At 41.1% G+C, this 15,394-nt stretch overlaps 2 protein-coding genes across 2 annotated transcripts; both read left to right on the top strand.

Moving 5' to 3' along the window:
• On the top strand, positions 1–2,068 carry LOC148153537 (uncharacterized). The gene is made up of 2 exons (XM_088001664.1): positions 1–1,395; positions 1,933–2,068. Exons 1-2 carry the CDS (start codon positions 17–19, stop codon positions 2,066–2,068), a joined length of 1,515 nt encoding a protein of 504 aa, XP_087857790.1. The 5' UTR covers positions 1–16.
• A 3,598-nt stretch (positions 2,069–5,666) lies between these two features.
• Positions 5,667–13,149, top strand: LOC148153536 (uncharacterized). The gene is made up of 2 exons (XM_088001663.1): positions 5,667–7,111; positions 12,968–13,149. The coding sequence occupies exons 1-2, from the start codon at positions 5,683–5,685 to the stop codon at positions 13,147–13,149; spliced, it is 1,611 nt and encodes a 536-aa protein (XP_087857789.1). The 5' UTR covers positions 5,667–5,682.
• The last annotated feature ends 2,245 nt before the right edge of the window (positions 13,150–15,394 follow it).

Raw genomic sequence — 15,394 nt, 5'->3', positions numbered from 1 at the left:
TAAACAAATAACTAAAATGCAAATGAGGTTTGAATTACAAAAGTATCACAGAAGAATTAAACTAGCAGTGTATTACAAGGATGATGTATCTAACAGTAATAAGAACCTACCTTTCTTACCTGAATCCGACTGGTCTCCTCCAATCGACGCTCTTCCTCCTGAGGTGGGAAAATTAATTAATAAAGATCTAAAATACCTAGATAAAAACTTTAAATTTAGTAAAACCATACCTAACCTAACTATAGAAGAAAGCAAAGCACTTAAAGAATTAATGGATAACAAAAATATAATAATTAAACCTGCTGATAAAGGCAGTGCTATTGTGATTATGGATAGAGAACAGTACCTGTGGGAGGGCTATAAACAATTATACAATCAAACATATTACAAGAAATTGGATACTCCTATTTATAAAGAAACAGCCCCCCTAATTAGAAAAATAATTGATAATCTACATAAAAAGAAATTCATTAATGCTAAACAAAAATCTTACCTGCTTGGGCCTCCTGAACCCAGAGCCAGGAGATTTTATTTGCTCCCTAAAATACACAAAAAAAGAGAAGCTTGGAGCAAGAAAAATGAGATCCCACATGGAAGACCAATTGTTTCAGACTGTGGGAGTGAAACATATAACACAGCAGAATTTATTGATCATTATTTATACCCTCTATCCATATTACACAAAAGCTATATTAAAGATACCTATGATTTTATTGAAAAAATCAAATTAATTTCCCTACCTCAGGACTCTATTCTATTTACCATTGACATAGACAGTTTGTACACTAACATTGATATAAATGAAGGAATTAGTTGCATTAAAAGAATATTTTTAAAGTACCCAGATTCGAGGAGGCCAGATCGTGAATTAATCCAACTGCTAGAGATCAACCTGAAAAGGAATGACTTTGTTTTTGATGGAAACTTCTTCCTGCAAGTGAAAGGTACAGCCATGGGTAAGAAATTTGCACCTGCCTATGCAAATATATTCATGGCTTACTGGGAGGAGGGTGCCCTCAGCACTTGCAGAAAGACCCCTTTATTTTATTTCAGATACCTGGACGACATCTGGGGGGTCTGGACTCATTCTGAAGAAGACTTTAAGGAATTCCTCAATCATTTAAACACATACAATCCCTCCATTACAGTCAAGTCCACTACAAGCGTTAAAGCGGTAGATTTTCTGGACACAACCACCTTTAAAGGACCAAATTTTGACACGACACACAAATTGGATATCAAGGTTTTTTTCAAAGAAACAGACACACATGCCCTCTTATTTAAAACCAGTCACCACCCAAGGCACACATATGCCGGCCTCATCAAGTCACAACTCCTCAGATTCCACAGGATATGTACGCAGAGAGCAGATTTTGAGGAGACTGTTAAGATCCTGTTCTCTGCACTTTCCAAAAGAGGATATTCCAGGACTTTCCTCAGGGCATGTAGGAAAAGCTTCCTTGAGTCCAGACCCCCCGATCCGTCTCCCCTACTTCCTCTGATCACAACTTTCACCTCTTCAGCAGGCCAATTTGTATATAATATCAAACAAAATTTCACCAAATTCCAATCAGAAACCTCTTTACTTCAAAATTATAGAATAATTGCGGCATATAAAAGGAACAAAAATTTGAGAGACTTCCTAGTTAAAGCTGAAGTCAAACCTCTGGAGAGGCCCAAGGTGAAAGGTCAGAGTGAATTCTTCAAACAGTTGAGTTGGGTACAAAATAAATTCAACAACACAATTTTCAAATTGGATCAATTAGGCCACCCTAAATTAAAAAATTGTGTTTATCTAATCACATGCAAAATTTGTAAGATGAATTATGTCGGCGAAACGGGAAACACCCTCCTCACCCGTTTTGTCCAACACAGACATAATATTCAAAAGCAAAAAAAGACACATGTACCCTTAATTCGACACTTTATTAGGCACGGTTGGACCTCTGTTTCGGCTCTGGTGCTGGAATCCAACCCGGCGTGGTCTCCGGCCCAGAGGAGGAGAGCTGAACGGCTCTGGATCCACAGGTTGGACACTAAGATCCCCAGGGGCCTCAACGAGAGATAGGCTGCACTGTTGATTCTCCGGGCGGGACGTGCCCGTGCATCTGGGCGGGGTAGAGGGTAAGAGGCATTGGTTTGGGGAACCAATATTGGTTTCCTGACCTTTGACCTTGAACCCAAACCCTGCTCCAACCCGCAACACTCGTCCTAACCAGCCAGTGCCTCCCGCCTGGGTTCTTCTTCAGTGTCCTGTCTTCTCTGTGGTGACCATGGGATCCCTCCACACCTGTTTAAAACACAGAAACAATCTAGGATTAGTGCCTAAACCTAAAGTCCCATTCCCATGCCTAATCCTAACCTTTGACCCCCTCCTAATTTGAATATTTTTCCTTTATGCCCTTACCAAAGATTTTTTTCTAACCCTAACCATCCTAATTTGAACATTTTTCTTTTATGCCCTTACCAAAGATTTTTTTCTAACCCTAACCACTTAAAACTATGTATAATTAACCCTAATTTATAATTTTAACCCTAAATGTAAATATTTCCCCTAACCAAAATCCCTAAACACTCACGCTGTGCATCACCTGTCTTAATTTATATGTTTGACTTTTATTTTTAATCCTGTACGGTTGAATAAAAGTTGTTTAAAACCTAATTTTTATTAAAACATGTATATATAATGTAAATATTGAACTATCCTTGTAAATATGTAAATATGTTGCATAATTTTATTGATATTCTATGGTTTTGCCATCCTGACCTGTAAATATGTTTGTTGGCCTTTCACTGCACTGGATACAGTTCCTTTTTTTGACCAGTAGGGGGCGGGGGCGCTATTTTGTGTTTGTATATGTTTAAATCTCCTCCTCAGCCTCCCCCCTCCCTTCCTGTTCTATGACGTGTTACCTGCACTCGTTCGGCCAATCAGAGCCAATTGTTTATTCTGCTTGTTTGAAGTGCGAAATTTGAAACTGTTCTGCTTTATATACTTGAATCTTAACCGATGTTCTTAGTTGAGACAGCAGACTGCCTGATGAAGGTTTAATTTTGACCGAAACGTCGCGTTTTGTTTGCTTGTCTCGTGTTCTGAATAAAATAAGTGCCGAACGGCCTTAAAAGCAGTTCAGTTTTCCCGATTTTTCATTTATTCTATTTTAGTTAATTTTTATTTTTTCATTTAATCACAGTTTAGATTTTTTTATAAAACTTTTTTTATCATCCATCCAAAATGGTTTGGAATTCTGATCCTCTGGATTATGAGGATGACAACTGGACAACAGTCCACTACCACCGCGGCAGACAACGCAACCGGCAACCGGAGAACCGCTACCTCCGGAGCTACGAAGCGGCACCGAACAACTGGGACCCCCCTCAACAACGCTGGAGGCCCAGCTATGCTTCGGTGACCCGCTACCCCACGGCGGATCGCAGCAGAAGCTCCGGTCCACAACACCGCCAGCGGCAGTACCCTCCTTCCCGACACGGCGGATCCTTCCAGCCACGTCAGAGGTACCCTCCGCAACGCCGTGAGCCGCGTCCTTATGGTCGCGATGTGGACTTCCGACCACAACCATACCGCTCCCAGCCCCGCAACCAGTACCGCCAACCACGTACTGACTCCCGGGGCTGGAACAACAACGGAGCACCACGTCGGAACCACAACCAGCAGCATCAGCACCAGCAACATCAGTGGCAACAGCAGCAGCGCCAGCAACGGAGACAGCAGCGACAGCAGCCTCAGCAGCGGCAGCAACGCCAGCCCCAACCACGCCCAGCACCACGGAACAGGCCGAACCGCACCGAATACCAGCAATCGGACGACCCGGACTTTACCGTTAAGGTCAGATCCCTACACAGGCTGCTTAAAGCCACCCACCACCTTAACAATGTGTCCCAGAAAGATCGTGACCCACCGGCCATCCAGCGGATCACCATCAACCTGGCTGAGGCGATCAAACCTGCCAATCCATCAATTAAAACACTCGATTTAATTGATGGAAATGCCAGGAACTGGGCCTTCAACACAATGTGCATCCTGAGGCAACACTATCAGGATGTGCAAGAAGAAGAAAAACAGCTGCTTCTGGCACTAGGTGGCGACATGCTGCAACCGCTGGAGGTTGCTGTGAAATGGGCCAAACGCAACCTGGGCAAAAGATTCAACCCATCTGTAGCAGATGATGTCCAGGCTTACCTGCTGACCTCAGATGATGATGGGGCTCCCCCCTCTCCTGCTGGATCCTCTGCTGCTTCCTCCTCCTCCTCATCCAACCCATCCTCTCGGCACCTGAATACAGAGGATGATGGGCCACCTCAGCAAGCTGCAGAAACAGAGGGTGAACCTGCTGATCACCCTCCACCAACTCAAGCTGCAACTACAGAGGAGGAGGATGAATATGATTACTTCCACCGTTCCCCCTCCCAACCGGTGGTCCCTCGATCTTCCCCCTCCTCTTCCTCCTCCTCTCCCTCCCCCCCTCCTCCCCCACCCCCTAGACCTGTCATGTCAACCACAGCTACCATGACAGATCCTCCCCAAAATGACTGGTCACCTGTGACATCTGTGAGGAGCCTGGATGCAGCATGCAGCCCCCCTCCCCCTCACCATGCAGCAGAGAACATCACTCCTCTGCCCCAACGTCAGCAGGACCCAGCCAGAGAAACCACCTCTGTCCCCCGGAGAACAGCTCAAACCCCTGTGCCTGCTCCTCCACAGAGAAGGTCAACTCCTGCTCTAGATGAGGACATCTCCTTTGTGGCTGAGTTCCTGCAGGAGGAGCTCCAGAGATACAGATCTCCATCTACCCGCTCCTCCACCCCCACACCCTCCCTTCGTGAAGTTCGACTGACCTCTCTGCGACCCAGGATGGCCCCCATCCAACGCAGGCTACAGGTCAGCACTCAACGTAAGCTCACGTTTGGTGTTCCTGCCTCTGTCTCCTCCACGGCCGGCCCCACGGGCCCTTCTGTCGGCCGGGCCCTGATGACAGCCGGGCAGGAGGGCGTCCTGTCCAAGACCAGGAACTGGGCCCTCAACCTCGACAGCAGATGTGTCATCATCGGAGACTCCAACGTAGCGAGGTTCCCGAACGTGAGCAACCCTGATCTGCAGGTCATCAGCTTCTCCGGTGCCAGATGGAGACATCTGACACACCTGTTTGGAAGAACGCAGATCAACGAGGGTGTCGAGCGTCTGATCCTCTCTCTGGGGATCAACCACAGATCCCAGAGAAACAAGGAAGCTGTTGTGAGAGAGATGAAGGCAGCTGTGAGAGCTGCCAGGACCAAGTGTCCTAATGCAGATGTTTATGTTCCTGAGGTCAACTTCTCATCTGCTCTGCCTCAACATGAACAGGCAATCCTCTCTCACCTGAACACTCACATCATGCAGCTTCCTCTCTACATCCCTGCACTGAAGAAGACGTCCTTCACGGTGGCCAGGGACAGAATCCACTGGACCAAGGCCACTGCATCCCGTCTTCTCAACCACTGGGGTGAGTGGTTAAAATAGATTGCCCTGAGAGCCTTGGAGAGAAGGAAGGGCACTCTCAGATTGTACATAATAATATCTGTAATCTTTCAAAATCCTTTATTCTGAGTGATGCACAGCGTTCCCTTTTGAGCAGAGGTCTAACCTTCATTCCTAGTCAGGTTGACAATAAACAAATAACTAAAATGCAAATGAGGTTTGAATTACAAAAGTATCACAGAAGAATTAAACTAGCAGTGTATTACAAGGATGATGTATCTAACAGTAATAAGAACCTACCTTTCTTACCTGAATCCGACTGGTCTCCTCCAATCGACGCTCTTCCTCCTGAGGTGGGAAAATTAATTAATAAAGATCTAAAATACCTAGATAAAAACTTTAAATTTAGTAAAACCATACCTAACCTAACTATAGAAGAAAGCAAAGCACTTAAAGAATTAATGGATAACAAAAATATAATAATTAAACCTGCTGATAAAGGCAGTGCTATTGTGATTATGGATAGAGAACAGTACCTGTGGGAGGGCTATAAACAATTATACAATCAAACATATTACAAGAAATTGGATACTCCTATTTATAAAGAAACAGCCCCCCTAATTAGAAAAATAATTGATAATCTACATAAAAAGAAATTCATTAATGCTAAACAAAAATCTTACCTGCTTGGGCCTCCTGAACCCAGAGCCAGGAGATTTTATTTGCTCCCTAAAATACACAAAAAAAGAGAAGCTTGGAGCAAGAAAAATGAGATCCCACATGGAAGACCAATTGTTTCAGACTGTGGGAGTGAAACATATAACACAGCAGAATTTATTGATCATTATTTATACCCTCTATCCATATTACACAAAAGCTATATTAAAGATACCTATGATTTTATTGAAAAAATCAAATTAATTTCCCTACCTCAGGACTCTATTCTATTTACCATTGACATAGACAGTTTGTACACTAACATTGATATAAATGAAGGAATTAGTTGCATTAAAAGAATATTTTTAAAGTACCCAGATTCGAGGAGGCCAGATCGTGAATTAATCCAACTGCTAGAGATCAACCTGAAAAGGAATGACTTTGTTTTTGATGGAAACTTCTTCCTGCAAGTGAAAGGTACAGCCATGGGTAAGAAATTTGCACCTGCCTATGCAAATATATTCATGGCTTACTGGGAGGAGGGTGCCCTCAGCACTTGCAGAAAGACCCCTTTATTTTATTTCAGATACCTGGACGACATCTGGGGGGTCTGGACTCATTCTGAAGAAGACTTTAAGGAATTCCTCAATCATTTAAACACATACAATCCCTCCATTACAGTCAAGTCCACTACAAGCGTTAAAGCGGTAGATTTTCTGGACACAACCACCTTTAAAGGACCAAATTTTGACACGACACACAAATTGGATATCAAGGTTTTTTTCAAAGAAACAGACACACATGCCCTCTTATTTAAAACCAGTCACCACCCAAGGCACACATATGCCGGCCTCATCAAGTCACAACTCCTCAGATTCCACAGGATATGTACGCAGAGAGCAGATTTTGAGGAGACTGTTAAGATCCTGTTCTCTGCACTTTCCAAAAGAGGATATTCCAGGACTTTCCTCAGGGCATGTAGGAAAAGCTTCCTTGAGTCCAGACCCCCCGATCCGTCTCCCCTACTTCCTCTGATCACAACTTTCACCTCTTCAGCAGGCCAATTTGTATATAATATCAAACAAAATTTCACCAAATTCCAATCAGAAACCTCTTTACTTCAAAATTATAGAATAATTGCGGCATATAAAAGGAACAAAAATTTGAGAGACTTCCTAGTTAAAGCTGAAGTCAAACCTCTGGAGAGGCCCAAGGTGAAAGGTCAGAGTGAATTCTTCAAACAGTTGAGTTGGGTACAAAATAAATTCAACAACACAATTTTCAAATTGGATCAATTAGGCCACCCTAAATTAAAAAATTGTGTTTATCTAATCACATGCAAAATTTGTAAGATGAATTATGTCGGCGAAACGGGAAACACCCTCCTCACCCGTTTTGTCCAACACAGACATAATATTCAAAAGCAAAAAAAGACACATGTACCCTTAATTCGACACTTTATTGGGCACGGTTGGACCTCTGTTTCGGCTCTGGTGCTGGAATCCAACCCGGCGTGGTCTCCGGCCCAGAGGAGGAGAGCTGAACGGCTCTGGATCCACAGGTTGGACACTAAGATCCCCAGGGGCCTCAACGAGAGATAGGCTGCACTGTTGATTCTCCGGGCGGGACGTGCCCGTGCATCTGGGCGGGGTAGAGGGTAAGAGGCATTGGTTTGGGGAACCAATATTGGTTTCCTGACCTTTGACCTTGAACCCAAACCCTGCTCCAACCCGCAACACTCGTCCTAACCCTAACCCCTAACCCTAACCCTAACCCTAACCCTATCCCTAACCCTAACCCTAACCCTACCCTAACCCTTGACCTTTAACCTAAACCTAACCTTTCCCCTCCCTCCTTGCTTCCTGAATCCTTAACTTGACCCTTGACCTTTAACCTAAACCTAACCTTTCCCCTCCCTCCTTGCTTCCTGAATCCTTAACTTGTCCCCTGACCTTTAACCTTAACCTAACCTTTCCCCTCCCTCCTTGCTTCCTGAATCCTTAACTTGTCCCCTGACCTCTAACCTTAACCTAACCTTTCCCTCCCTTCTTATCCCTAAATTCTTAACTGGACCCCTGACCTTTAACCTCAACCTAACCTTCTCTTCCCTCACAGCTTTTCCTTCAATCTAACTGGCTCTCCTTTCATTACTCTATCACTTTTCCCCTCTTTGAAGTTTATAACACCAACATAACAAAACACCACTAGCTTAATCTGAGTCCGCTCAGAGAAAGCAACTCACACCCACCCCGGAATATGTTTTTACATATTCTAAGCAGCATATACAGTACATACAAAACAAAAGGTAGTCCTAGACTACCATCTCCATATACACCAACTTAAAGATAGTCCCTGTCGCCGGGAATGGTTTGGCATCGAGTGAGAGCGCCGACCCTTTGAGGTACATAAGGGGCAATGATCCGGGGCCGGTGAGCCCACCACCTCAGAGAGTGAACCCATAAACTAACGTTAGGTTTTCCCCAGTTGGACTATTCCTTAAAAATATTTAAATGCATTTATAATATCACTATTTTTGCACTTGACTTGTTGAAATGTGTGAACTGATCATGTGAAAATTCAGTCTTATACCATGTGAAGATTTACAACACTAAAAAATTTGAATGAACTGCCATTTTATTCATTTAAATTAAAGGGACCAAGTACAAATTTATGTGGAACTTGTCCTGACTTCACATCCACATTTTTTGGAAATCAGCACACGAGGTAATTTTACTGCCACATGTTAGTGGCAAACAAAATACAGGTTACAGAAAAATATCTTATCTAAATTATACTCCAGTAAAAATACATTTGCTATTTTTTTAAGATGTAAAAAAGTGTTTAATGTGATATCTTACAAAATGTAACTATTTTAATCATTTACTATGCTTCTTCAAATTATTTACCAATATGTGGATATAAGTACATAGTTAAATTTTGTTGAACATGTTAAGAAATTACACATTTTACTACCTGTTGCTTGTTATCTCATCTACCCAGGTCTGATAATGTCATGTGTGTAAAAGTGAAACAGAAAAAAGTAACCAATTTCAAAATAAGAATTTTATTAAGAATAAAGTGCATGAAATTACAACAGCTCAACATAAGAAACCAAAGCCACAAAATAAATTCTTTGCAAAATACAAAAATCTGAAGATGCACCTATAGAAACCACTGCGTGATATTTAAGAAAGTTCCACCCCAGTGATCCGACTAGCTGTTTAAGCTTAACTTTTTATAAAGGCGTTTCTACTTTTTGGTGCGTTCTAACACAAAGTTTAGAGGTGGTCTGAAATGGCCCGTAATGACATGTTGCTGTTTGCACAACAGAACATGCAGGTGTTACCAAGGCTAAGGATAAATTCATCGCTGTCTAATCCTTCCTACATTTTCCCAAGGCAGGAACAATAGATGTGTTCATTTTCATACAGAAACATTTTACTAAAGAAAATGGGACCAAAGTTTATCAACTATCCATGTTTTTATTTAAAATTGCCTCAAACTGGTTCCCAAATCACACAGAGCTCTCCTGAACGCTGAAATGACCCAGTGCATCTATAAGCAGATTTTGATTATAAAAATAGCACGTTTCATACAATATTTTCTAAATCTTATATGACCAGTTTCAATACCAAAACAGCTGTTACAAAATATTTTCTGATTAGTTTTCTACTTTGGTTTTAATGAAGTAAAACATGTTCAGATGAATATATGAAGTACACTCAAGAATGTGATCTACTAAAAGCTTAATGATCAAACTAAATTTAATGAAATTGGGATCATTATAAGAAAAGTGTTCTGCTGATTAAGTTATACATTGATTAAACTGAGTAAATCTAACAGAAATTGAGGTCTATTTTTTAGAATCCTATGGTTTCAGGATCAGTGTAATATTTTAAAATGTGCTAAAGTTAAAGCTAGAATTAAAACTAGCATAATTAAACTATTTCCAATAATGTCCAGTTATGATAACTGAGAATTAGTTTAGTAGAAAATGTTAGGGTATTATTAATGTCAAAAAATGAGAATGAAATTAGATTGTGTGATGGTTTTAGTAGTTTACTCTTGTACAACTATAGCATGTTTCATAGATAAATCTACAAAAAAATTTACAGGGAATTTTTTCAGAGCACTACTCTGAAAAGAGATGGGGTTACTGGGATTAAATAGGGGTGATTCTCAAAGGTTGAAGATCTAGAATCTGGGTTTGGAAGGTTTGGTCTGTCTCAGACTGGAGCCAAGGTTTATTTACATCTACCAAACGTGGGGAATGCATTAAAATAAAATTGATGTAGGTTACTACTGTAAGAATCAGTTTGATGAAGATACCAACTAAAGGGTTGGGGGAGCTTCAACACAAATTACAAGTATTGATATATTTGCATGGTGAAATGGTATTGTAATGTGCCACTACCAATGATGTCTACTGTTCATGCAAGACAACCAGAAGACACCCAACAAAGATGTCAAAAAGAAATAAGTGCCCCATCTCACAACCAATTATTGTCCATATATAAAACTCCAAGATGGGTGTAACTGACCTTATGATGAGTTGCAACCACACAAGTGGAAAGAAATGGACTTTGAGGGTACCAATTACAGATTTTGCTTTGGCCAATAGCTGGCTATTGTACTGCAAAGACCTCTGTGTGGTACACCAAGAAGAGCATCATGCAGTTTTGTATGGAAGTAGCCAAAATTGGCTTAGCTTGATGATAACTGACATTTCAGAATGGGAATTGGACCCAGACATTTTACTCCAATGGAAAAGTGAAGGCATTGCTCCATGTTTCAGTCCACAGAATGGCTAATGCCCATATGCCAAAAGCAAAAAACTTGCAATGCAGAGCACAAGTGTCATGAATTGGATTGGGGTGCTATGAGAAAGACGTCGTAGGACCAAGTTGAGAGATGAAAAAAGTTTATTTTAATAAAAGAAGCTATCCACAATGGTTCCAAAATCACAGGCAGCACAATTGAGCAGACAGTAAAGCTCTCACACTGGTAGCACTGACTAACGAACATATGATACATGGACTGACTGGAACTACAACTTAAACAAGGACACAACAACGAACAAAGAACACAGGTGGGTTTAAATAAAGAGAGAGGATAATCAGGGAATGAGACACCTGGGATCAATAAAGGGGAGGACAGGACAACATGGAGACTCACTAGAGAAATAAACCCAATATAAACAAAACTAAAATCACAACAAAAAGCGCATCAGAACAAATTGAGTGAAGTTTTATTTGCATGGTGCTCTGCTTACAGGCAGATTGCAATTGTTACAAAGCTGTTTAGACAGGTGTAGGCATGATCCCATAAGGCAGAGGTTCCCAAACTGTGGGGCGTGCCCCCTGGTGGGGGAGGGGAGCGTGCCATTGCAAGGGGGGGGCGGGAAGCCGTCTGGATGAAAAAAAACCATGAATGCTGTATGCGCTGGGTTTTTACCTTAGAGTGGCAAATTGTTATTCCTGTCAATTTGATACAGTAGGGGCTTACAGTAGGGGCATAACCTGTTTTTCTGAGCCGCCTTTAAATGCAACATGAGCGCTATGACACTTGCGCTGGGTCCTGTGCAGCAGTGAACGAGACATACTGCTGCTGTGCGGAGCTACGCAGGTGTGTTAGAATCATGGCAGCAAACCAGCAAAACAGAAATAACTTTTTAGTTTTCCCCCCAAACTAACTGACTGAATTGAGTAAAGCTGTTGGATGCAGGTAATGTTAGCTAAAAGATGACTAATGTCAATAGAGCACCTTAAGCTTAACAAGTAGCTTGTAGGCTACTGGTGTAGTCTATGTTCAGCTACGTACATTCATTTTGCCCCCAAAGAAGTCGATTCCCCCAATGAACGTCCCCACCATAGGGGGGCCCAGAAAATATTTGGAAACTACTGGGGGGGGGCAGGAGAAAAAGTTTGGGAACCACTCCCATATGGGGAAAAATAGTTTGGAGTAGATTAAGACTGAATTAAATGTTTCAAGTGTCATATTCAAACATTTAAATCAACTGTTTAGAACAGCAGCAATCCAATTTCCTTTGAGGGATTTTACTTTTTAGGGACCCATGCCTTCCCATACCTGTTAGTAGTACTTTGAATGGGCCACATTGCTGAAACAGTCACTACTGTGTATCATTTTGTTTCTGAACTCAGAAATAATGCTAATGTGAACAGAAACTAAAGAAAGATTGTAACCCTATTTTGGATTTCATTAATCAATTGTGAGAATATTGTCTGAAATTTATACTGAGTGTCCTCATATGTGGACATAATTTTCTCAACTACATCATGTAAAACAGTTTTTATGTTTGGGCTGATTGGGACCTAATGATTGCAAAAATAAAAGGATTTAATAATACAAGAGGTCAGGTCTTAGGAGGTTAAGGCTGTTTAACAGACCTTTTAAGCTGAAGATTTTCTGTAATTAACATTCCTTTAGCAGTTAGGAGTGGAGCTGTAAGACTAAAGAAAGAATACCAGTTGGTGTGCATGTTGTGTGAGAGGCTATTCCTCATAGAAGACTGGACTGCATTTAAGACTCCTGAGTCCTAGAGTCACCTTTCCCACGTGCTGTTCCTATAGGCGGAACCTGGGAAGGCTGATACGTACCGCGCCCCTGGTTTCAAAAACACGCTATCCGTTAACACCGCAAGGTGGAACTAGCATGCCCAGGAAGCAGAAGCGTTCTCCGTTGATTCTCTTTTGGTCTGGGTTGAGTCCCGATGGTCTGCTTGGTGGGGCACTGACTCACCTTTACCAAGCTAGCAAACATGAACTGTGTACCAGCAGATCTCCACAATTTTGTTACACCTCCCTATGCCTCTAGGTGGCACCTCCCAGTGCCACCTAGAGGAATTAACAAAAGCAACCATAGGAAAGTATCACCACCCAGCCATCCTCCCAAGGAAGGAAGGAGAACCTGGACCTGGAGACCTGGAAGGCTGCAGGAAGCTGCAGCCTTCCAGGTCTCCAGGCACCTGCTGGGATTCATCACCCCAGTATGAGTAAAAAGTCATTCTAGTGCCATCATACACCGCAAGACCTCTAGAATGTTCAGTATTATGTGAGCCAAAGGGGGTACATGACCACATTAACTTACCCAAAGCTGCCACCAGGGGATGTGTCCTCTGTGATCAGCAGGCAGAAGTTCAACAAAATGCACCCCATTCTGAGTCATGGTGCTGATTTTCTACATGTTTCTAAGTTCATTCTAAGTCATCCAGTTCAACAGCTGAGCTCATTCTGATCACAACAGTATATGGTTTATTAAGGTTTGCAGCAAAAACAGTTGAACTACAAGCTAGAATTTGAAGCCCCACCATGCAATGCATTCTGGGAAATGCTGAAATGCTGACAGACATTTTAAAGGCCATTTCAGAATGGCTTTTACAGAGATTTTTGGCACATAGCAGAAGCTCAGTGATGAGATTTGAATCTGAGCTGTGATTTCTGTCATAAAAACTGAGTTTGAAGAGAAATCAAATAAAAAAAACATGGTTAAAAGAGTAGATGCTTAAAACCAAAGTCCAGTCTTCAGAGCAGCAAATCCTTTATCCAACAGAGGCTCAGAGATTAGATTTTAAAAGTGAAGTGTGATTTATTTCCAAAAGACAGTTGAAAAACAAATAAAAATCGAATAAAATTTGGCTAAGTTGAAGTAAGAGGCTTACTGAGGTTAGGTTTAAAACCCAGCTCTATAGGACATTCCTAGCGAGACTGACTAGGCAGAAAAATTAATGGGAGTCTTTAGCTCGGACCACCAAACGTGGTGGGGACCTGCAGAAGGTTGGAGGGAGCATAGAAAACCAAGTTTGTTCAAAAGAGCCCTTATAATTGTGAAGTTGTTTTGAGTGAGCAAGAATGGAGGTAAATGGCAGCTGTGTCAAGGGAAGGAGCCACACCGACCAAACTTGGAGGGTATGTGATGCCCCTTCCACATATTCTCTGTGCCAAGATTGTCCCCCCACCATTTTTTGTTTTATTTCGTTTGCTCTAATGTGCAAGTGGGTTTCATCCTATATCCCTGAACCTCCACTAGATGGCAGCATAAGACTGTCATTGAAAATTAAACTCTCCAAAGAAGCCCAACCCAGATCAAAACCTAATCAAATGAAACAGAAAAATATTAATAATTTAAAAAAATATATTGTATAACAAATTACAAATTTTATTATATTACAACATTGTGCATGATATTAAATAAAAAATATCAATCTATATATATTCAATCATGTCATTGTAATACACTGTAAGACCAATCAACCAAACCATCCCATCTATTTGTAGAAGTATTTTTCATTTCTGTTTTCATGTATTTGTATATATTTTCAAAGTGTATTGTTCCATGTTGTTTTATGATGCTATGGATGGGGCTGCCAGCAGGGGGAGTGCCTTAAAACCCTTTCACTGACCCCTCCGCCCTCTTGCCTCCAGCATGCACATGGCATGCCTTCCAGGATGCATCTGTCTTTTTCTGTTTGTTTATAATCTTTATTGAGATACAAAATACATAATATTACAAAAGCAGCATAAAGTGTGACATAATTACCGCCAGGGGGCAACAAACATTGAGGCAGTACACCAGCCTAGTATTACATAAATATATTAAAGAAAATATACAGTGCAAATTTTAATAGCTTTATTATTGGTGGAATTTCCAATAGTTTTGATATATTGTTTGACCTCATTGCCAAAAATGGAGAGAAGTATTTTTTTTATTAGTGTAACAGCGTTTGTGGATGTGTCATTTGGCTAAGAATATAATAAGATTAATACTATGAAAATGTTTTCTTAGCTGTTGGATAGTTAATGAAGTAAAACAATAAATGTTCAAAGAAATGGAGACATATGGTTCAATAGAAGCAGAAATCACAATGAAAATACTTTTCCAAAATTGAACAGAGAAGAGGCCAAAATAAATAAAACATCTTCTGTTTCCTTCACTAAAGAGCACACAATATCCATGTTATTGTTAAAACGTAGAAAAAGTTTGGATGGGTAAATTCAGTGAATAATTTTAAAAGACACTTTCACTTTATTAGTTATCATATATTTGGTAAAGTCCAAATCCTTTTCCAGTTAAAGTTATGAATAAAGACGTTCCAATAAAAATATTGGAACGTCTGACAAAGACCTTCTGTGGTGCTCATGGAGTTGTCAACATGGAGTTGACATGTTTTTCGGAAATAATGAGCATTTATTTTTTATGTTTGTTGCTTTTACAGGTTGAACAGAAACAGATTTGGAAAAATTT

The sequence above is a fragment of the Poecilia mexicana genome, unplaced genomic scaffold (assembly GCF_051168715.1).
Source record: "Poecilia mexicana isolate PSO_F unplaced genomic scaffold, ASM5116871v1 scaffold_20, whole genome shotgun sequence".
Lineage (NCBI taxonomy): Eukaryota > Metazoa > Chordata > Actinopteri > Cyprinodontiformes > Poeciliidae > Poecilia > Poecilia mexicana.
The sequence above is the reverse complement of the archived record's forward strand: the minus strand, read 5'-3'. Positions and strand labels throughout refer to the sequence as shown.

Excerpts from the sequence above, each read along its gene's own strand:
- LOC148153537 (XM_088001664.1), top strand. The coding sequence starts at position 17 with ATGCAAATGAGGTTTGAATTACAAAAGTATCACAGAAGAATTAAACTA. Across the intron at positions 1,396-1,932 it reads GAGGAGACTGTTAAGATCCT|GCACGGTTGGACCTCTGTTT; the intron begins GTTCTCTGCACT and ends ACACTTTATTAG.
- LOC148153536 (XM_088001663.1), top strand. The coding sequence starts at position 5,683 with ATGCAAATGAGGTTTGAATTACAAAAGTATCACAGAAGAATTAAACTA. Across the intron at positions 7,112-12,967 it reads CAGGACTTTCCTCAGGGCAT|GTGGCACCTCCCAGTGCCAC; the intron begins GTAGGAAAAGCT and ends CTATGCCTCTAG.